This window comes from Macaca thibetana, chromosome 5, assembly GCF_024542745.1.
Source record: "Macaca thibetana thibetana isolate TM-01 chromosome 5, ASM2454274v1, whole genome shotgun sequence".
NCBI classification, from domain to species: Eukaryota; Metazoa; Chordata; class Mammalia; order Primates; family Cercopithecidae; genus Macaca; species Macaca thibetana.
In genome coordinates this window covers 82,669,204-82,692,629 of record NC_065582.1, presented here as the reverse complement: position 1 = coordinate 82,692,629, position 23,426 = coordinate 82,669,204, and the positions used below count along the sequence as shown (strand labels likewise).

At 34.5% G+C, this 23,426-nt stretch overlaps 3 protein-coding genes across 6 annotated transcripts in view; 1 reads left to right on the top strand and 2 right to left on the bottom strand.

The window, feature by feature from the left end:
* The window catches only part of PPA2 (inorganic pyrophosphatase 2), a 1,020,900-nt gene that overhangs the window by 816,598 nt on the left and 180,876 nt on the right, over positions 1-23,426 (bottom strand). The window lies entirely within an intron of this gene.
* Positions 1-23,426, top strand: part of AIMP1 (aminoacyl tRNA synthetase complex interacting multifunctional protein 1) — a 524,679-nt gene that overhangs the window by 422,628 nt on the left and 78,625 nt on the right. The gene's annotated exons all lie outside the window — the stretch shown is intronic.
* TBCK (TBC1 domain containing kinase) overlaps positions 1-23,426 on the bottom strand; it is a 235,564-nt gene that overhangs the window by 162,928 nt on the left and 49,210 nt on the right. For all 4 annotated transcript variants that reach the window (XM_050791478.1, XM_050791477.1, XM_050791480.1 and 1 more), the window contains 8 exons: positions 19,164-19,278; positions 17,528-17,601; positions 8,641-8,782; positions 7,199-7,259; positions 5,707-5,768; positions 5,030-5,091; positions 3,916-4,064; positions 1,056-1,194 (listed from right to left, as the gene is read on the bottom strand). In XM_050791478.1, the coding sequence (XP_050647435.1) occupies positions 1,056-1,194; positions 3,916-4,064; positions 5,030-5,091; positions 5,707-5,768; positions 7,199-7,259; positions 8,641-8,782; positions 17,528-17,601; positions 19,164-19,278 (804 nt within the window). The remainder of the gene's footprint in view (positions 1-1,055; positions 1,195-3,915; positions 4,065-5,029; positions 5,092-5,706; positions 5,769-7,198; positions 7,260-8,640; positions 8,783-17,527; positions 17,602-19,163; positions 19,279-23,426) is intronic.

Genomic DNA, 23,426 nt, shown 5'->3' with positions numbered 1-23,426 from the left:
TAAGTGGTATACTCAAAGTTAACATTTAAAAATCAGATTAAAAGAGAAAAAAAAAATAAACTAGTCAATCCAAACAATACAGAAGTTTGAAAAGAAAAAAATGATGAGCAGATTACTTCTACAGTTGCCTATAATGATCAAATCTAAGTCTTGAAATCTAAAAATTAAAATTTTATTTTATTTTATTTTGAGACAGGGTCTCTCATTTGCTCAGGCTAAAGTGCAGTAGCATGATCTCGGCTCACTGCAGCCTCAACTTCTCTGGGCTCAGGTGATTCTCCCACCCGCAGCTGCCTGAGTAGCTCGGACTACAGGCACACAACACCATGTCCAGCTAATTTTTTTCTTTGTAGAGGCAGGGTTTTGCCATGTTGCCCAGGCTGATCTCAAACTCCTAGGCTCACTCAATCCACCTGCCTTGCCTCTCAAAGCCTAAAATTAAAAATTTAAAGTATTAGTAGAAGCTCAAGAAATTTAGGTTCATATTTTTATGAACAAACATGAATAGCAATGTTAATGACAATCTTAGCCCCAAGATTGTAGAGGTATTTAACTTGGAGTCTAACTTATAGCATGATACCTTCTTATACAGTTTTGCAGATGTTTTTGCAACACACTAGCACAGTAATGATCTCTAGGACATGCAGTGAGACCACACAGTTCATTTACATTTACAAGTATATTTGCAAAAAGAACATAGTTGTTTTTAGTAGGCAAACTAACTAGTTTTTAGTTAACTCTCTTAAATATTCTATTGTGACTTGTGTATTTTTCATTAACATCAATTATTGCAAGATATTCCATAGTATTAACTTCACTTCAAATAGGTCACAATGCAAATCACAGATCAAAGACAAGTGATGGGAACTGCAATTAGAAACTCTGGCCAGTCAAACAAGGTGTTGATTTCAATTGCTTCCAATAATCACTTAGTTGGGATGTCTACCAAAAAAAATGTTAAAAACAACCAATTTTCTTTTTTTTATTACCATATAAGTATAATTATTATCGTTTATTTATTTATTTAAATTTACAAGAGAAGTTTCTTTCCTTACTTGGGGAGTGTGCAGATAGGTGGTTTGGATCGAATGATCTCCTTGTTGACAAGCTCTTTCTCCAAGTCACCTCCAGCCAAACACCAAAGGTAATAAACTTCTTCAATAGATCTTTCTGACAGGTAATCATTATTTATATCTATTAAAAGCAAATTTAAGGAATCACTGTATTACATTTTCTACCTTTATTAAAAGTCAACAGGCAGTAATAGCTGCCATTCTAAAAAAAAAAAATAAACACTGAAGAACAGACTTCCAGTTTCCAGTTAGTAGTAAGGAGGCTGAAATTTGCTACTCCATCCTAACAACAAATAAAAAGCTGAACAGACTGAAAAATCAACCATTCTTTGATCTGTAAGAGAGGTGAGGACATAGGGCAAACTTCTGTCCTCAGGACTGGAGACAGACAGCAGAATACAGGGAGTTACAGCATTCTGGAACAGACATTCATGAGTAGTGCCTCAGGAACCAGTGCCAAGTTTGGAAAACCTAAACTGTAATTGACAAATTACTGGAGCTCAGTGTGGACAACTCTGAGAGTCAAAAACTCCAGGGGGAGCCAGTCATAAGGGATACCCGCACACTTTTGTGAGTCTGGAGATTGACACGGTTCTCACAGTAAATATTGGAGGAAAATGCCCTTATGTTTCCAGTAGTGGCAGAGGAAATGGAACCATTCTGAAATACGATGAGCACTGTTCTTAACAAGGTCAGCCTTCAGGATAAACCGGTTAGTCAGAGCCTAACTGACCTGGAGAGGGGAAATACCAAAGTGCAGCCAGCTCTAGCTTTCTATGTGGTGGTTAAGGTGTGGGGAACAGAAGCATTCTGTAGTAAGTCCTATGATTAGGTCTCAATCTTTAAGTGAGCCAGTGACTCTAGACAAAGTGTTTCCTTGCCCTTAAGGAGTGGCTAGAATGAGCTGGAGCTTGGTGTTTCCCTTCTCCTACCTGGAGGTATGCCATGACTGGCAGATTCTGATTTAATTTTTGTAATAATTTGAATGCTCCTAGCTGAAAATAATATACTACTAAAAGTGGCTTATATAATAAAGACATTTACTCATCTCTCCTAATAAAATCATAGGTATAGGAGGGGCCTATGCTTATCAAAATTCTAGACCATTTCCTGCATTAAGAAGAGAAGAAAGTGGTGAACTTATGCTGCAGTACTTTCTTGACAAGAAAATTTGTTTTTTCCCTACAAGTAGCCCTTATGCCCAGTACTTTCATTTAGATCCAATTAGCCAACTCTAGTTCACAAACTTACTGCCCATAGAAAAAAAACCTGGAATTTTCACTCTTTATAATGAATACATAGTATTGGAAATTTTACACTCTATATTGGAAAAGGAATAAGGGTAGAAAATAGCACATGGGGAGGCAACCAACACAAATTGTTCCTTCCCTCCTATCTCAAGGCAATGGCTGGCTGCCTTTTCTGAAGTCTTCCTTGATGTCCCAGACAGAAATACACAATTAGGTGCTCCTGCTATGCTGCCATTGTGCTATATTCATATTGACCTTCATTTATAATAGTGATTGTATAACTAAATGTCTGTCTGCCTTCCCCTTTTGCATGAATGTTACTTAAAGATACAGTATGTGGGCCGGGCGCGATGGTTCAAGACTGTAATCCCAGCACTTTGGGAGGCCGAGACGGGCGGATCACGAGGTCAGGAGATCGAGACCATCCTGGCTAACATGGTGAAAGCCCGTCTCTACTTAAAAATACAAAAAAAACCTAGCCAGGCGAGGTGGCGGGCGCCTGTAGTCCCAGCTACTCGGGAGGCTGAGGCAGGAGAATGGCGTAAACCCGGGAGGTGGCACTTGCAGTCAGCTGAGATCCGGCCACTGCACTCCAGCCTGGGCGACAGAGCCAGACTCAGTCTCAAAAAAACAAACAAACAAAAAAGATACAGTATGTGACACATAAAGGAACTCAATAAATGTTTAATTGAATGAATGTTTAGTAACCATTTTCTGCCATGACTTAAGTCATAAAAGCTTTTCAGAATAAAGGTAACTTACTCGTGTCACTAAACCTTACGTTCCAAGAGCTGTAATCTTCACACAAGAATTGAAAGTCTAAAAGCTGATATTCTCTTCAACATGCAGAACATAATGGTATGTAATTCTTATCAATAATATTATTTTTAGAGATCAGTTATAAATAAATTATATAGAATATCAGTAACTTAAATATAAAGGATAAACTGTTAGCTCAAATGTATGTGTGTTTATGTGTATTCTAGCCACTCCTTAAGGGCAAGGAAGCACTTGTCTAAAGGCTAGAGGCACAGGCTCACTTAAAGATTCAGAACTAATCACAGGATTGACTATAGAATGCTTCTGTTAACCTTAAACACCACACAGAAGGCTAGAGCTAGCTGCAATTTGCTATTTCCCCTCACCAGTTCAGTTAGGCTCTGATAATTATCCAAGCAAGTTAGGCTCTGATATTATCCAAGCAAGTTAGGCTCTGACTAACTATATACATATATATTTTGTGTGTGTGTGTGTGTGTGTGTGTGTATACTTTGTTTTTTGTTGTTGTTGTTTTGTTGTCTTTTTTTTTTTTTTTTTTTTTTTGTAGAGACAGGATATCTCTACATTGACCAGGCTGGCCTCAAACACCTGGCCTCAAGCAATCCTCCCTCTTTGACCTCCCAAAGTGCTGGGATTACAAGCATAAGCCACCACACCCAGTCAGTCAGTTATATTTTAATCACTTCCAGAATTGTCTCTTAATTCCCATGATTCCACTAATATATATTGTTGATAAATTCAAAACTGAAAGTAGGATAAGGAAACTTCCTTTAAAAACAAGGCTCATTTTCTATGCTTTAATTTATCATTACCTTTACACAACTGACTGATATCCTCAGGCAGAGTTAAATCAGCACATCTCAGAGAAGATGAAAACAGACTGGCAGGTTTCGTAAATGGGGTATATAAAGGTGACACCTCACTGAACACTTTGTCCTTCATTAATTCACTTGGGGTTGGCCTTGAGAACATTTAAAATACAGAGCATGAACGAAAGTCATAAAAAATTTCCTAAAATAATGGCATACATTCAAGAGACTGGTTGAAAGTCTTAAACACCTCATTAGCACAGAAAATAATACAGCTTTCCTTTGCAGAGTCTAGATGCATACTTTTATATTACAATCAAATAACTGTGAGTAAATACTGATTTTTTTTTACTTATGTTGTACTTTACCTCATGATGTATCAAAAATATCATTCCATAAAAGCTTTTGCATTGTTTACTTTTAGCCTGACTAGCATTCACCTGCTTTACTGAATATCTTAATTAAATAATAAATATGCAAGCTATTATAATAATACCTTTTGGCTTTTCTTCCTGTCCCTTAATGTGGTACATCCACACAAAACTACTATTTCTCTCTAACATGTCTTGATAAAGTTGTTTTTCTAAAGACAAATTTGTATACACTATTTTCAAACATTATATACTAAAGGAGTTTAGGGATAGCTGTATGACTAGTAGTGACATCATCAAGTCAAAGTCAATTAATGAAACTTCTAAGAAATCCTTTTTTATTATCAACAGTTGTTAGTTTATCACACCACCTATCCAAGTTCACTGCTATAACACATATTGATAACAAACTTTTATTCTCATTTCACTGATGTTATTATTGGGTCTAGGAATACCTACATTCCACAGTCTTAGTTGATATTCTACTTAAAAGCTTGGAAATGAACTAGTAACTTCTTTAGTATATGTCAGTTTTCTGACCATAGTTTAACTTTAATTACTTTTTCATTTATTCACAAAAAACGAAAGCTTACATCATTCATGGTTATGATACTGATGTCAATTATATACTACTACATATGTACATTATCTTTATTTAATCCATTATATTAAAATGAATATGAAAAAAATCAATTGCTTATGTGTAAAGGATTTCAATGTAATCCCAATCTCTAAATAATATCAACCTCTTAGAAGGATGGAAGGTGAGGCACTTCTTTAAAAGATCTATCACAGTTTCAGGAAGCTCCTGGTAAATAAAGAGAGAAAATAATTAATTTAAATGATCAATTTTAGAAATATACTTTATTCAAACGTTTGCTAAGCTAGAAGGTTTTGATATGTTAAAAGTTTTTTATTTGTACTTTATACAAATTTTGTCACTGTGAAAAAGCAAATACTTAAAGAGAAATAAGCATTGCTTTAAAATAGCTTCCAAGTGGATCCCAAGTGCGTAAAATAAATTTTCATGAACAGATTGCTATGATTTGAATGTGTCCCCTCCAAAGTTCAGGCTTAATGAACTTTGAAACTTAATGGCCAATGTGATGATATTAAGAGGTGAGGCCTTTAAGAAGTGATTAGGTCACAAGGGCTCTTCCCCTGGTGAATGGCATTAAGAGGCTTATAAAGGTGAGACTTCACATAGCAATTGCCTAGCTTGCCCTTCCACCTTGTGAGGACAGTGTTTCTCTCTCAGAAGACTGCAGCCCTCACCAGAAAACCAAACATACTGGTGCCTTGAACTTGGACTTCCTAGTTTCAATAACTGTGGAAAAATAAATTTTTGTCTTTATAAGTTACCCAATATCAGGTATTTTTTTATAGCAGCAAAAATGGACTAAGACCCAGATTAATGACAAACCTTTATAATGTCCAAACAACCATGCTCTTCAGCCAGAACTATTAAAGTGTCATCTACACAGTCTATAAAACAGAAAAACTATATGAATAAATGCTACTTTTCTAATCTATCCAACAAATCAGAAAATAAACTGATCAAAAATGTTTTAATGCAGTAGTGCAGTTTTGGAACTTAAAATACTGAAAACTTTATCATTTTGTTAAATTTCTTTACAAGTTTTGATAAAAATGAAAAGCTTCAGACAAATACTAATTGAATAACTGACACTGAAAGATATCAGCTTAAAACAGTTTGATAAAGGAGCAATTCCTTTACAAGGAAGGTAAAGATACTCTAGCTCTCTCTGTCTCTCTCTAAATATATACATGTGGACACACATAGTTGACCCTTGAACAACATGGGTTTAGACTGCATAGGGCCACTTATCTGTGGATTGTTTCCAACCAAACATGGGTTGAAAATACAGTATTTGTGGATGCGAAATCTGCATGTATGGAGGACCGACTTTTCATACACATGGGTTCTGTGGGGCCGACTGTGGAACTTCAGTACACATGGATTTTGGTACATGTGGGGGTGCTAGAACCAATCCTCTTCAAGAAATGACTGTACATAAACAGCGCTTTTTAAGAAGGCTTTGTAGATTTGTTTTTATGATTACAAGACTAATTTATTTTTATTATACATAATTTGGAAAATGTACTTACATTGATTTGGGAATTTAAAGTATAAGTTTAGATTACAGACCATATTTAAGAATCTCCAAGGCTTCTTAATAGCTGTAGTATCAATCTTTGTAATTAAATGTGGTAAATCTGGTAAAACTTTTGCAAATTTATTTATAACTCATTATTATTTAATGTTCGCTAATACTTTTCTGTACATATTCTTATTTTTAAATCTTTTTAACTTGGATACTAATCTGTTACTCTTTTGCATAAAGTGTTCTATCACTGTTTTTCTCTCCTTAATTACCAAATGTGCTTAATTAATTCCACTCTAAAGTAGATTACATAAATTTTTATTAATTTGAATTATACATGTTTGGATCCACACACATGAAAATTTGTATGAGCCTTTTATATGGAAAAAATCAATATTCTTCTTGAGTTGTTATTTGTGCATGATTCATCAAATAGAAAGATAGCCCAAAAGTTAAGATACATTGTCTGAAGGTAAACTGCTACAGAAATACAATTTTATATTCTCATATTTTGATTTCACAATTTACTTGGCTAGATCATAAAGCTAAGATTATTTCCATCTAGGTTAAAATTCCTCATAGAATAAAGACATTTCTGCTGTAATGTTTTAGAAGGGACCTCATATGCTGTTCTGCTGATCATTACCACTGATCATTAGCAACTTGAGTAAAAGGGGTATATTTCAGTGTCCTCACTATTTCAAAAGAACATATCCTCAATGTGCATGATTACTAACAGTTACTAAGTTATATTTATATCTGAAAGATAAGCAATTATATGACACTTACCCAAAGTAAGCAAAAATTTTAGTCTTTCAGAAATATCCAAGCTCTGAAATAATTTTCTTCCCTAAATAAAATGAGAAAAGAAATTTGTGTTAATATTTACACGTTTCTTCTAGGAAGGTATTTTTCTCCCCTTATAGCTGAAACTGATTTTATCAGGCATCTCCATTTATCTCCAAAAGTTTTATTGGATTTTTAAAGTCAGCTCCACTAAAGAAAAATTACAGGTGAAATAACATTTTAGAAAGTGTTGCATAATATGTATCATTTAAACATTTCATACATCTAAGGGTCATTATATTCTAGTTTGATGTAAGCATTGTTCACTTTTGAGATCAACACATACCTGGATATCTAGAGGTATTCCAGGCCACGTGGAGTCTTACTTTATTGAGAGCAAGATGTCCCCTGGGTAAGACTGATTATACCCTTTCATCTACCAGGCTAATTCTTACTTAAATATTATGATCCAGGTAGCCTGTTTCTCCATTAAAAAATTTCATAACACTCTCTTACCACAATAACTTCACACAGCCATCTTTCATGCTCCTACAGCACCTGGTATATTTTAAGATGCACACATTATATTTTAATTATTTCCTTATTAGTCTGCCTCAGGAGGCTCCTTGATATAAGGTCTGGAGTTAAACACTTATGCCTTCAGCATTTATGAGTTGAGCAGTGAATGTGTGCCAAATTGGACTCTCCCACCACCAAATAGTTACATAAATTGGGCAAACTACTTAACCATCTGAAGTCTCACTTTTCTCATCTGTAAAATTAAAATATTAACTGTATATATACCACAGGTTATGGTGAGGGTTACATAACACAGAATGCTTCATTAATGTTGGCTATAATTATATTCCTCTTATCATAAACAAATTAAGCTTATATGATCATTTAAATAAACTTAGAAGGAAAAGGCTTAAGATTATCTGGTGTTTATAGAAAAAAGAGAGATGCTTTGATTTTTTTTAATAGAGAAGAAAAAATGTTCTTAAACATTTATCAAATCAGAACTACAGGTAGAGATCATTGAAAAAAACTGCTATTCTTCTCAATCTTACATTATTGTCATATCAATCTTCCAAAAACATGGTTTTGACTTCAATATCTTGTTAAACTTTTAATGGTACTCCATATATCTTATATAACTTAATATAAACATCTTAACTTTGTAAAAATATACACATTACAGAGATTCCAAAATAATACACATCTGGTAACATTTACATTCACACTTAGTAAAAGTATGTTTCTAGAGATGCCAAAAAATATATGAAATTAATTATCAAACATGATTAAGCCAAATTAAGCCTTTTTTCCTCATATGTAATCAATTTGTACAGCAAAAACATATTATTATTAACTTTCCTCTCCAAAAGATTATTCCAATAAATGCACAATTTCTTTTTATTATATTAATATTTCTTTATACATACCACACAAAGCTCAAATAAAATGATTCCAAGAGACCATACATCTGATTTGGGGCCAGAAGGCAATGGTTTTTTACATGGCATGTGATCAGTGGTTTTGAAAATTCCCTGTGCAATTACCTCAGGGGCCAAGTATGAGGGATACCTGTAATGACACATTAAAATAATGAATAATTACAACACGGAAAGAAGCAATAGTACATTTTTACAATCAGTGTGGTAAGATCTATGTAAAAGTCCCATGCAATTAAATTAACAACTGTTGCTAGAAAGCATTCTAAACTAACCATTATAATACAGACCTTCAATGTCAAGGAATCAAGAGTAAATATACACAAGTCTCAAACAGTTTTAAAACCCTCATGTTTCCCTCCAGCATTAACTCCTTTATTTGCTTCTCTCTGGTTTCCAAGTGTTTTTCCTTCCCTCTTATTGCCTATCTTCCCTTAATACTGAATTACTATTTAAAGCTCATTTTATCTCTTAAAAAAGTATTTATTATTTTTAGTAGTAAGAATGTTAATGCTATAAAAAGATATAAATTGAAAAGTAAAACTCCTATCTCTATACCCCTGTCCCCCTGACATATTTATGTATATATAACTTTGTCCACTCATCACCTCTGCCCCACATGGTAAAACACTATACATATTGCTATGTACCCTTTTTCCACTTAAAGTATATTTTAGAGATTGTTCTTTAAAAACACAAGTATAGAGTTTTCTCATTCTTTTTGAAAACTGCCAATAATTTCATTGATGCTCTTAATTTGACAAAACAAAAACATTTTGGAACTTCCATTATTTTGCTATTACCAATAATGAGATGAATATATTATGACTATTACATATCCCACAAGTATATGCATATGAATGACAGATATATTCTTAGAAGTGGCACTCCAAGATCATATGGTATGTGCATTTTAAATTTTGACTTATCACACCAAGTTGCCCTTTGGAGAGGTTATATTGATTTATATTGTCGTAAGTAATACATGACAGTGCCTATTTCCTCACAACTTCACTGACATAAAAGGCTTTTGAAAACTGGTTTAGCAAATATTGAATAAATGCAAAACACTGCCTCTTAAATATGGATAAGGTATAAAGAAGAAAGCTTCAATGAACACCCATGTACCAAGAAGCAGTTTAAGTGAAGAACATAAAATTATCACTGAAAGTCCCTTTGTGCTTCTCCCTGATTGTATCTCCATTCCTGTTCCTCCAGAGGAGAAGATACCTGGAATTTTTGTGTTTGTCATTCTCTTCCATTTCCTGATGGTTTTACCATGTTTGTATCCCTAAAAAATGTACTGTTTAGTCAAGCATATCTCTGAACTTTATAACACTGGAATTAGGATGACTGTATTCTTTTGCTTTCTCAATCAAGATTATCTATATTGTTGCATGAAGCTGTATCCATTAAATTCTTTTTTCTATTATACGAATATATCATAATTTATACATTCAAATAGCAATGGCATTTAAGCTGTTTCCTGCTTTTTATTATTAATATTATGAACAACATTGCACAGAATGCCATGTATGGTATACATCTGCAAAAGGTTCCCAATGTTAACACCCTAGAACCAAACTTCTAAGCCATAGGATATGTGCACTTTCTACTTCATTAAACAATGCCAAATGTTTTTCAAAAGGAGTTATACCAATCTATACACTTGCCAGCAGTGAATGACTATTCCTATTGTTTTACTTCTTCACCAACACTTGATATTTGACAGACTTTTTAATGTTTAACAATCTGGTATAAAAATCTATTGTGGTTTTACTTTGCATTTCCTTGAAAATTAATGACATTGAGGCAAATGTTCACATGTTTATTAGTCATTTGGGTTTATTATTGTGTGATATGCCCATTCAAGTCTTTAGCTTATTTCTCTAGTTATTTTGGGGTCCCCAAGACCACTCTCATGTTTAAAAATTCACTAGAAAGACTTACAAGACTTAGCAAGTAAGTCTTGTAAGATTTATTACAGTGACACAGTAAGGGCATAGCTGAATCACAAGGGACAAAGACAGAGAGGGAGTCTCAAGGAACCTATATAGAGGCTTCCTTATGCTCTCTCCCTCCTATCAGGGATCACATAGAATACATTCTTCTTCCAGCAACAAAAATGTAGCACCATGTATGTGATGTATCTTTAGTTTTCTTTTCTTTCTTTTTTTTTTTTTTGAACTTCTTTCCAATCTTGAAGAACAAATGTTATGTGATGTTTCTGGCCAGAGAAGCCCATTGAAAATCCAAGGATTTTATTTGGGACTTGTTACACAGGCACACTCTGCCTGGCATGTACAAAAATTCAAGAACTCAAGAAGGAAAGCAAGTGTTCAGCATAAACCACTTTGGTTGTTTACAAGCACAGTAAACTAGCCTCAGCAGTTAGGGATCCATGGGAACATTTCTGCAATCCAAGTTTCAAGGCAACAGCCAAGGGCAAACATTGCTAGCAGGACTTAGTTTCTAAGGATAGCAGTCTTAGGCTTTCTATGATAATCTTTTACTGCACATTTTTTCTTTAATTCCAGACACTAATGTCTTCTTCAGTAATTACGACTCGAAATATTTTCTACCACTTTGTGGTTTTGTCTTTTCTCTCTCTTTATGGTATCTGTTTATGAATAAGAAGTTCTTATCTTTCAGGTGAATTAAACTTTTTTCCTTATACTTAATGATTTTGTCAAAATAATCTGTTAATTTTCTCAAAGTTTCAGTTTAGCCTTTTATATTTAAGTTTCTTGATCCATCTAGAATTCATTTTTCATATGATGTCAGACAAAGTACAACTTATTTTCCTACATAAATAAGCAATTGAGCCCTGTTCCCTTTATTGAAACCTCTTTCTCCCCAACTAGTCTGCAGTGCCAGCTGTATACTAAATCAAATCTCCACACGTACAGAGATTTGTTTCTTGGCTCCTTCATCTGTTCATTTGGTCAATTTGCCTAAGAGTATACTATTACACTATTTTAAATAAAATATTTTCATATAAAATGTATTTTATTAAACAATTACTGATAATTGTTAAGACCTCTCAAAACATACGTACCTTTTAGCTTCTCTTTGGGAAAATGTGGGCTCTTTGTGGGTGTTTGTTCTTCTCTATATACATTTTAAAACTATCTTGCCAAGTATTTTCTCTTTCACATACAGTTGAATTTTTATTGAAAATAGATAAGATATAAAGACAGGTTGTAGAGAACTAACATCTTAACAATACTGACCCTAACAATCTATAAACATGGCATCTCCATATTTATTTATGTCTTCTTTAATGTCTCTCAAAAAGATTTATATTTTTTCCATAAAGGAACATATACTATCACGGGATTTTGTGGTGTCACTTTGTCAGGTGGAAACTTCTGTGGCCAGTGGTGCCTTTGCCTGAGTTTTGCTTGGACCCACTGGGCTCGTTCCATCCACTTGGACTGGCAGGTTGTGCTCAGCTTGTGCTACTGGCCTGGATGCCATGCTGGCCAAGGGAGAGCCAGGCATGGAGTGGCAAGGGGTTATGAGTGAGTGTGGGGTCTGGTCACCATGCACAGCCAGGCATACTGGCTGTGGCACAGCGGGCAGGTCCAGGAGCTCACACGGCGCTGGCTCCCTGCAAGGCTGTGGTTGGACCACGTGTGCTGCAAGCAGCTTCCATGGCTGGCACCAGGGAACATGGTTGTGCACGGAAACTTGGAGATGTCAGGAACTGCAGAGCCCCAAAGAGAGTGTTACAGCCCTGGCTCAGAAAGTTCCTAGGTCTGGGATCCCCAAAGGGCTGCAGCTCCTCTCTCCTTCTGTCTTCTTTCCTTGCCACCCGCATTGTGGCAGGCAAGGGGTTGTTTCAGCCCTGTTTGTTATAGGTGTTTTAGCTCTGCCATTTGGCAGGTCCCAAATTCTTGTCCTGCATCCAGAAATAAGGTACACGGACAAGTGGAGGGTGAGCAAGCTGAAGAGATTTATCCAGCTATAGAACACCTAAGGAGACCCACAGTGGGTACTTCCTCTCCACAGGCAGGGTGTCCCGATGAGTGTTCAGCACTCAGCTGAGAGGAGACCCTAGGGTGGATAGCTTCTCCCCTCAGGTGGGGTGTCCCTATGAGTGTTCAGCCCTCAGCAGAGAGAAGACCCTGGGGTGGGTAGTTGCTCTCTGCAGCTGGCCATCCATCATCTGCTCAAGTCTGGCTGAGTCCAGGGTTGTTATGGTCCTCAGAGGGAAGAAGTGCACATCCATTGGTCCATGGGCGGCCATGGGTGGGCCCAGAAAAAGCACCACAAGTTCCCACTCAGGTCCACGGGACTGGCAGCCCGTCTCCCAGGCTTCAGTCCCTCAACGGCTTGAAGGCAGGGCTTCACCAGGGACCTGCCCCCTTCTACCCAGGAACCTGTCTGACTCCTGTCGCTCTTCATGGTACCCAGGCTATTTGTGCCAAGAAGCGCCTGCAGGCCAGCGCTGAGCTGCCCTCAGCCCCCCTTCAGACTCTCTCCCTCGCCTGTTGGTGTCCAAAGTCCACAGGGGGTCAAGGCAGCAGGGGGCTGGAGTGTCAGTGCTGCCTCGAGTGTGCACACACCCAGCCGGGGTCCAACAGCACCTGGGCTTGGCCCCGACCTCCCTCCAAGATCAGAGTGGGTACAGGGAGGAGGGAGGGGTCAGGCAGTGGGAATAGACATTTCTGAGCCTGCAGCTGCACCTGGGAGAGCAGGGCTCCTGTCTGCTTCCAGCCCCCAAGAGCACTGGGAAGCCCAGGTCTGCAGCACCAACTTGGGCAGCTGCAGCTGTGCCCGGGAAGGTGGGGCTCCTGTCTGCTCCTGGCCCCTATAGGCTCTGTGAAGTGACAGCCCCAGCAACACCTCCCCCACTGCAGCCGGCATCGTGGTAGTGCCCATTCCACACAGGCCGCCACTGCCATCAATACCTGATTTGATTCTATAAAGTACTCATTTTGCCTGTTCTATATCTTATAAAAGCTATACATGGTATGATGCTATACATGTTTGTTTTATACACTATATATTTCATGTACAAAAATTTAACCTCCCATCTCAATTAGAAAACAAAGAACCATATACCTGAGGGCACTTGCGTATCTTTTTATAAATCCTCTACAACTACCAATGAGACTTAAATAGAGGATATACTCAGTATAGTTTTGCTTAAAAAAAAAAAAAATTCCTATCAAAAATGCCCACTAGGATGGCCTTACAAATGACAATTTAAAAAGCAGGTAGTAAATAAGAATTACACATAGGAGCAATTGCTAAATTTGAATCCCAGTTCCTAGAAATAAAAGGAATAAGAACAGTTTTAGACGAGAGATGGAGTGAAATTTTGTCATACTTATTACATATGTGCATGCCCCTTCTTCATTTATTGTCAGATTTACTCATGAGCACTCACAATCTAGATTTTAAAACCAGTTAGATTAAATTATGTCCTCTTACAATGATGATTATAATCAAAATATATTTAAATATATGTTTCATCTATGTAATGTATATTAAGTAGACATTCAAATATTATTTCTGTTTTTCTTCCTATCTTTTCTACAACCTCCTCAAACTATCAATGCTAGTACTTATTTACTTTCAAAATACAAGTCAATTAAGTCAGGGATTATGACTTAAATTCAAATGGGTAAATTTGGTTTTTAACTCCTTTTTCTTTTTAATAGAATGATGATGTGATACCAGTATCTTCTTATGATTTGCTTGTGTATTTCTGTCATATACAAATTTGTATTGTGTTATTTTACCCTAAGATGATGATATTGCTCTTCTAAATGAATGTGTGATACCTCTAGAAACAGCTGAAGTCTAGTGGAAGCAGCACTATACTAGATGTTATAATACCTGTGTTCTAATTTCAGTTCTACCACATATTCTATATGTGATTTAGGTTTCTTCATCTGTAAAACTGGAATATTACTGCCTACCTCATAAAGCTGTAATAAATGTTAGTGAATCTATAAAGACATTTAATAAGAATGAAAAATTTAATACAAATGCAATGGTGTACTTTTATCATCACCACAATATATCCAGAAGTCAGTGTTCATCTTTATTCCTGATTTCCAGCACATCTAACTGAAAAATGATAATAATGAAAAATCAAGCAAAACTATAGGTACATTGTTATATCAAAAACTTCTGACAGGACAGAGATAAACTTTGTTTCAAATATTTTAGTTTCCCTTTTAATCATAGGAAAACTATTAAAAAATAATAAGCCCTAGAATTATTTAATGTAGGTCATCTTTTTTCAACAACCTTCTCTTCCGTATCATAGCATTTTAACACTCAAAGACAATTACCAGAACTTTGCTGTGAGTATGACTGATGAGGTAAATAAAGTGGCTTTCATCATCTGTTTGATGTTTTAACAAGGTATTAAGCTACTGGCCAACTGAAATGAATGCCTGATTTCCAACTCTTTACAGTATTTTGAAACAGATGGTAACATTTTACTTTGTTGTTCCTTAATATTTGTCTTTTGAATCAACTGCAAGCTTCTTCTGGTGTAAATATTTTCTTTCATGCCTTAGCTGTTTGATCACTTTATTTTTCCTGGCTAATGTTTCACATTTTGCTCTTTGATATTTTCTGGTAAGACCCTTTGGGTCTAAGACTTCAAAGCAAGCCAGACCAAATGGTAACACAAGACCAATTCTATCCAAGCATTTTAAATTCAAGTGTAGCTCTTACTTGATATGCTTTAAGAAAAATCACCTCCTTTCTTCGATTCATCACTGAAACCTAAAGTACCTTTAAATAAAAATAAAAAACTTAAAAGTAATTTTTAAGTTTTTGGATTTCTTTCTTACACAAATTGATTTAGACAAAAGCAGTAGCAGCAATCATTTGTACTACAGCTACTTAAAAGTCACCTTGAAAGGCATTTATCATACATGACAAAGGAGCTAGAGCCTCACTAAAAACTTACATTCAAATATAAGTTGAATAAAAAAACCCCTTTCATATTCGAAAGGGCTTTTTTGAACAAATAAGGAATTGTAGACTGTCTTTGCAAAATACCATTTTCATGCTTATGAAACAAGAATTGGTTTTTGCCTATAAGTTTTCAACACACAAAACTGTAAGACTATGAATTTATGTACCTTAATAAGTAGCCCATCAGAACAGAAAATTCTCTCACTAAACAATGAGCTTCTTGAGGAGAGAAGACTATCTTATTTATTTTTGTAAAACAAACAGGCAGAAGAGAAATTGCTCAATAAATGTTTCCTCACTGAATAAAGTTTAAGTTTATTATCTATGTCTTAATAATAAGACACAGCCATAAACTTAACGAAAAGTTTAGTTAAGAAACCTATAATTTGAGTTATAAAGAAAAAAGGGCAAGTTATATATGAGGCTGGCTTTTAAAAAAATTATATTAAGTTTTTAAGTAACATTCTGTTTGAAAAACACACTCTATGACTTCATATCACAATTCTCAGTAACGGTGTGATAAAACTTATTTTAGGAAGCCCAAAGAGGAAAACACAAATGGATACTATCAAAAACAGCCACACTACAATTGAAAAAATATGATTAAGGTCTCTAGGTTAGATAATAATACTGCATCAAGTTTAGTTTCCTTGTTTTGACAACTGTTCTGAGGTCATGTAAAAAAACAAAGTCCTTCTTTTAGAAAATACAAATGGAAGTACTTAGAGGTAAAGTGTTATTACATAACATTAATTACTTTTAAGTGATTATAAAAAACAATCATTATACACATACACACATATATGCTTAGAAAACAGAGAAAAAGCAAATGTACTGAAATGTTAACATTTGGAGAAACTGATGAAGATACGTATAGAGGAATTCTTTATACTATTTTTGTAACTATTTTATCTAAAACAATCTCAACTTAATCTTCAAAAAAGAAAATAATTCTGAAAATGTCTAAAAGCAGCCACACAAATATAACACAAAAATCTGTATCAAAAACATCTACTTGAGGCCAGGCGCAGTGGCTCCAGCCTGTAATCCCAGCACTTTGGGAGGCCGAGATGGGCAGATCACCAGGTCAGGAGATTGAGACCATCCTGGCTAACACGGTGAAACCCCATCTCTACTAAAAAAATACAAAAAAACTAGCCAGGCAAGGTGGCGGGCGCCTGTAGTCCCAGCTACTCGGGAGGCTGAGGCAAGAGAATGGCGTAAACCTGGGAGGTGGAGCTTGCAGTGAGCTGAGATCTGGCCACTGCACTCCGGCCTGGGCGACAGAGTGAGACTCCGTCTCAAAAAGAAAAAAAAAAAAAACATCTACCTGAATATGCACGAAACGACCTTCCATTTCTTTTGTGGAGGGCAACATACATCTGCAATTCCATAACAGAAGTGATTAAATAAACCTTTCTGAACTTAAACATAGACTTTCAGGTATGGAATTTATCTCTACCTCTAATATCCACAATGACTCAACTTGAGTCTTAATATATAATTATATCTTAGAGAAAAGGGAATTAAACATAAAACATTAAATTGAAAATAATGTGAGTGATGTTTTTCAGTCTCTTGATGCACACACATTATCATTAATTGAGAATCTAGTCATCCTTCTTGCCTTGAATTGATTTGATTCTGAATGACATACAGATAATTAGGAAATATCATAATGTAAAGGATGTCAATACTGCTAGCCTCTCTGTCAATTCAATGAATGATCAACATCAAGGATCTATAGGATGCTGGGAAAAACTCATTGTCTACTCATTTTAAAAGTATATGGAAAATTGAGATGCATTAATTTTTAAAAAGCTGTTTTCATGTCAAAAAGGAATATCAAATATAATTAACAAAATATACACGTTACCAAAGATTACAAAATTTAAAAAGAAACTCAAAATAGAGGAAAACATATCCTTACCCTATTGGGAAATCAACATCATCACCATGAGCTGTCATGTGATAAAGTCCAAATTTAGCCAATTTAATATGTCCCTACAATAGTAAAGAGAAAAAACACTATCAAATATTTTATTATAATGGGCAAGGAAAATTATTATACATTTTATACCTAAAGAAACCATTATATAACAATATTTTATCAAAATACCACTATAGAAGATTTAAAAAAAACACAATTTTATAAAAAACTATCTGCCAATAGTCTGCTTTAGACTCATTAAATATGTATATATGCATATGTACACATATATATCTCAAAATGACAAATGACATGTTTCTTTAATATTTTTGCTGTTACATTGTCTAGTTATTTCACAAAACAAAGAGGCAAAAATGTTCTCATCTGTCTTGAAACTTTGGTTAGAATGGTTTATGGTAAGTTTCACAGAGCAAATTTTTCTTCATGGAGTTGCAAGTCCATTTATATTTATAATTTAACTGTGAAATAGGAAAACTTAACTTGAAAATATCAGTTCAAAACTCATCAAGATTTTGGTGAATCTGCTAGATTTCCAATGATTTTTTATATTGTTTGAGAACAAAAATAACTATCATAAGTATAAGGCTCTTAATAAATGATAAATATAATTTCATATCTTTTAAGTTTTTTTCCCTTTTAATCTATAAGGCTTTAAAATATTAAGTTGATCTTAAAATTGGTTTGTCTTCTCACAAACATTATTTCCAAGCATTATAAAATATTTATATTTAAAAACAGCTTAGATTGATATGGCAATGATTCTTTACTGCCATAAATCTAAAATTAATGAGTACACTTTTCTGTGTTTGTGTTTGTGTGTTTGTTTTTTAGAGACAGGGTCTCACTCTGTCACCCAGGCTGGAGTGCAGTGGTGTGATCATAGCTCACTGCAGCCTCAAACTCCTGGGCTCAAGCAATGTTCTCATCTCAGCCTCCCAAGTATTGATTTGGGAAAAGAACCAGAGAACAAGGATAATCCTACTAATACAGTAAATGATGTCCATGAAAAAATTTCCTCCAATATGTTTTTACATATTTTATGAAAAGGAATACAATTACAATTATTCCTGAAAATATACAACCTTGATACCATAATTCTCTCTGAAGAGTTTACAAGCTTCTTCTTAATGCCCCATAAGATTTCCAGTAGAGAAACAGCACTTCAATAGTAAAAGGAGGTAGGTATGAACAGCTGGTAAATAAGGAGATAAATAGAAGAGGAAAGAAGGCAGAAGAAAAACAGAGAAAACACAGTGCAGCTGGTTTATATGAATAACATTCTAGCAAAAAGAGCCATTTTCTTAAAAACGAAAATAAATTAAGAGGAGGAGTATACTGGGAAGCCACAAGGCTTTAGAAATAAGAGTAAAATGAAAAAACCATAAAGTTAGAAAATGAGTCTTGTGGGGAAAATAATCCATGTGAAAGATATACAGATTAAATAATTTAAGGATTCTTTTTTCAAAAACCACAATCACTTTCATATAGTCTTTTCATTATGAATATTCTTAAAACATATTCTGATTCTATTGTTCTTCTGATTGAGTAGCCCTGATCCCAGTTGCTTCCAATTTCAAACGATATACAAATATTTATTACATGATTTAACAATTACCTTTCGGTCCAACAGGATATTATGAGGAGACAATGCCCTGTGTACTATACCATGTTTGTTCATATACTGCAAGCCCTGAAGAACCTCAAATGCTATGCACAAAACCGTTGAAGAGCTACAAAGAAAACAAAAAGTCAAAGTTCAATTACAAAGCAAATAAATAACTTGTTTTAACAAGTGAAATGTGACCTACTGAAAATATTCAAAAAGTTTTATTTTTTATTGCTCCTCTTTTATTCTGAGAAAATAGAACCTATATGTTTTCTAAAATATCTACTTCTACATATTTTAGATTTTCTGATTATAACAGAATTGATCTGACAAAGATCCTACAGTTTCCTAAAGGCTACTGTAATAGCAGTATTTGGTCCTTCCAGGAAAAGGCTTTAATTTTGATGGCGAGTGCAACTAACCTATAGCAGGTTGGCTTTGCCAAATTATCAGGTTAAGTTTCAGGTATATGGCAGAACTAAGTCACTAACAACTATTTTGCTCAATACAAAATACCTAAGCCCCTGAAAAAAAGTAGTAACAATATATTTTATGGTATACAACACTAGCTTATTTTCCATATTCAACCTATAAAGCAATCTCTGGTCATTTATGATTTAGCAAACATTTCTCTTTAATTCTTATCCTATTATGTACAGATCATCCTTCACACATACATCCTCCAGTTTTTCCCTCCTCTCTCTCACCATCCATCTCCCTAATGTTTTTTCCAATTTGCAAGTCTATTCATGTAAATTACCAGGAAACAGGCACTGTATTTGGTTAAATACTGCTACTTGGCAGTCGTATTTGGAACACGTTTTAATTTTTATCATTACATCTTTATAAAGTATGGATTGTTCATTTGCGGACATTGGTGTCTGCATTAAAACTTTTTCCTGTCAACATTTCTTTTCTTTTTGAAAAGTTCAAATCTCAGAAGAGTATGACAAATGTAATACTCACATAGAAATTAACCTAGCTTTATTAATTATCCTCTAATGTTTTAATCAAAAATTGTTCATATGGAAAATTTCCTCGTACCTACAATATTAACATTTTGGTATAGATTTTCCTTTCTATCCATTTTTTAAATTTTTCTAAAATTAAATTCGTGTTTGCAGATAGCCACTAAACATAATTTTTAAAACCAATAGTAGAGCTAAAATGGAATCATAAAAAATATTCAATCCACAAACAGGCAGAATAAAAGGAAAAAAGAACAGAACAAATAGAAAATGACTAACAGATTTTAATCCAGATATAGCAATAGTTATATTAAGTACAAATGGTCTCAACTCACCAATTAAGTCATAAGGATTGTCAGATTTGATAAGAATTTAAACTCAGCTATACTCAGTCTATGAGAAACCTACACTAAATAAAAGACATAGGTTAAAAGTTAAAAAATGGACTAACAGATTGCCATGGGCTTGGGTGGGGGGCAGGTGGACTACAAAAGAGTATGAGAAAATTTTGTGGCATGAGGGAACTGTTCTATCCTTGATTTTGATGACGGTTACATAACTTTGTTTATCAAACTCATTAAAGTTTACACTAAACAGGGTAAACATTAAGGTATTATATCTTAATAAACCTGACTTTAAAAAATACTAAATTGAATAAAATTTTTACAAAAATAATTGTTGCAACCTGATTCTCTCTCCTAAATTAAAACCAAAAGAAATAACCAGAGACCAAACCTAAAATTTGCCTCTATGATCCTAGTTTGACTTTCCAGAGGGAATCAGCAGTTTTTGTTTTCAATCCTTCTGGTGATTAGATTTTTACTTACTTACTAACTCTTCACTATGCAAGAGGATATAGTTGACGTATTTTCACAACTTTTCTATTTTCTTCCTCAACTCCTTTTTATTAGTTACATTGTTTTACATTATCAAATTTTATTTTACATTATCAAATAATCATCAGCAGTTAGTTTTCGATTCTTCTGGTGGTAAGACTTTTACTTAATATAAGTAACTCTTCACTCTGCAAGAGGATACAGTTGACATATTTCACAACTTCTCCATTTTTCTTCCCCAATTCCTTATCTGCATTCGTTATATTGTTTTTAGACTATCAAATTATAAGTGGGATAAAGGAAACCTACACTCCTTGCTGGAAGGTGAAACAAATAAGTAAATAGATAACGTGATGTGTAGTGATTAAATGAAGAAAAAAATAAAGTAGGGAAGACAGATAATGTGTTCAGGGAAGGCCTCACTGAGAAGGTGACACTTACATAGAAATCTAAAAGAAGTGAAAAAGACAGGTAGGTCTCTAGAAAATGTATGATTCAGGCAGAGGTCACAGCAAGCAACTCCTGAACTGGTATAAAGTCAGCAGCTCACAAAAGTGTATTCAGTGCATGCAGTAGAATGAGCAAAGAATAAAGTGACAGGAGATAAGCTCAGAGAGGTAGCTACGAGTCAGATGACTCAGATGACGAAAGGCCCTTTAGGCCACTGTAAGACCTTTGGGCTTTTACTCTGAGAAACATGGGAAGTGACTGGCACATTGCCACATGATAATAATGATTAATAAATATTTACTGTAGAACTAAGCACAGAAGGAAATACAAACCTAGGCCACTTAAACCCTAGCTGTCAAGAGAAAATGTCTCAGTCATCAAGATTTAATAGATACCATAATTTTATAACTCTATTTATGAACATTATCATCAGCTACTATAATTTTTATATATCATACTATTTTTAAATTTCTTTTTTGTTTAGCTATAAGACATCTTGAGAAATTGTTTCATACAGGGAGCATGAGTAGGATATTTTCATGCACAGCGCATCTGAAAATATCTTATTCTTGCCTTTAAACTTGGAAATAATTACTCCATTGTCTTACAGCATTCTTTATTAATGGCGAGAAGGCTACTATCAGTCTGATTCCAACTTTGTTGTAGACATCCTGTTACTCTTTCCTGGGAAGTATTGAGGATTATTTTTACTTTATCCCTAGAGTTATAAAATTTCAGCCCAATATGTCTAATGTGGGTATGTTTGTGCCAGTCAGCATTAAGCGTGCCCTTTTAATTTACAGACTCACATGTTCCATTAACACAGAAACATTAACAAGGAAAATTCGATTTGTTACATCTTTCACTATTTACTTTTTTTTTCTCTAAGTTGGAACTCTTAGTAGGCAGATGATTACTGGAACTATTTTTTTTTAATTTAATTTTTTGAGTACATAGTAAGTATGTATATTTATGAGGTACATGAGTTTGGATACAGGCATGAAATGAGTAATAATCACAGCATGTAAAATGGGGTGTCCCTCCCCTCAAGTATTTATCCTTTGGGTTATAAAAAATTCAATTGTACTTTCAGTTATTTTAAGATGTACAATTATTATTGACTACAGTCATCCTGTTGTATTAACTTTCTGTTTTAAGAGCATAGTCTTAGTCCTATCTATTATATAACTTAATTCCAGTAGAGAGAGATCCAAAGAGAGAGAGAGAGACAGAGAGAGAGAGAGAGAGAAATCTAAACCATTAATTTCCAGGATTTCTATTATGTCCCCTAGCTGCTCCTTGTCGATAGATACTGTTCTTTGGTTATGGATATATCATTCCTTTGAGTCTCTCTGAGAAGAATTAGACCTCTTTTAATTCTGGAAAAAAGAGTATTATCTTCATTTCCTCTGTGGTGAGTACCCCCTCTCCACTCCATCTCCAGGCTCTGTTTTTCTTGAACTTTTTTTTTTTTTTGCCTCAAACACCTGGTAATCCAGTCCCTGGTTGTCAGTCATATTTTGAAGTAAAGGAGTAACCTGATATTACCCATAATGTGTGTAAAAAAGAAGCAATGAGGGTTATTGGGTTACTATTTATAAAGAATGCTATTTAAATTGACTGTAAACTATTCCTTTTTATCAAATAATTTATCCCATATTAAAGTGCCATATCACTGAGTCTTAAACAAATAGGGAATGTGTGAAACAAGCATAATTCAGGATAAACAGAGTTTTCATAAACATCTTCAAGAAATCAACTGTATAAATGGCAATATCCCAAACTTAAAAAAAATTATTTGTAACTTATCAAGAGTTATAAAGAGGCAAGGATTTTCTGTAAAAGCACAATTACATTGATAAATATGTGCATATGAAAGAAAACAAAATCTTCCCCCTTAAAAACAAAGAGAAACATTCCCTGAGATTAGCAAAATGTAAACCTAGTTTTATGAACTCATTTGGCTCTACAAGTCAATTTTAGAGTAGCTTCTCTTGTTCTTGTCTGTTTCTCACACA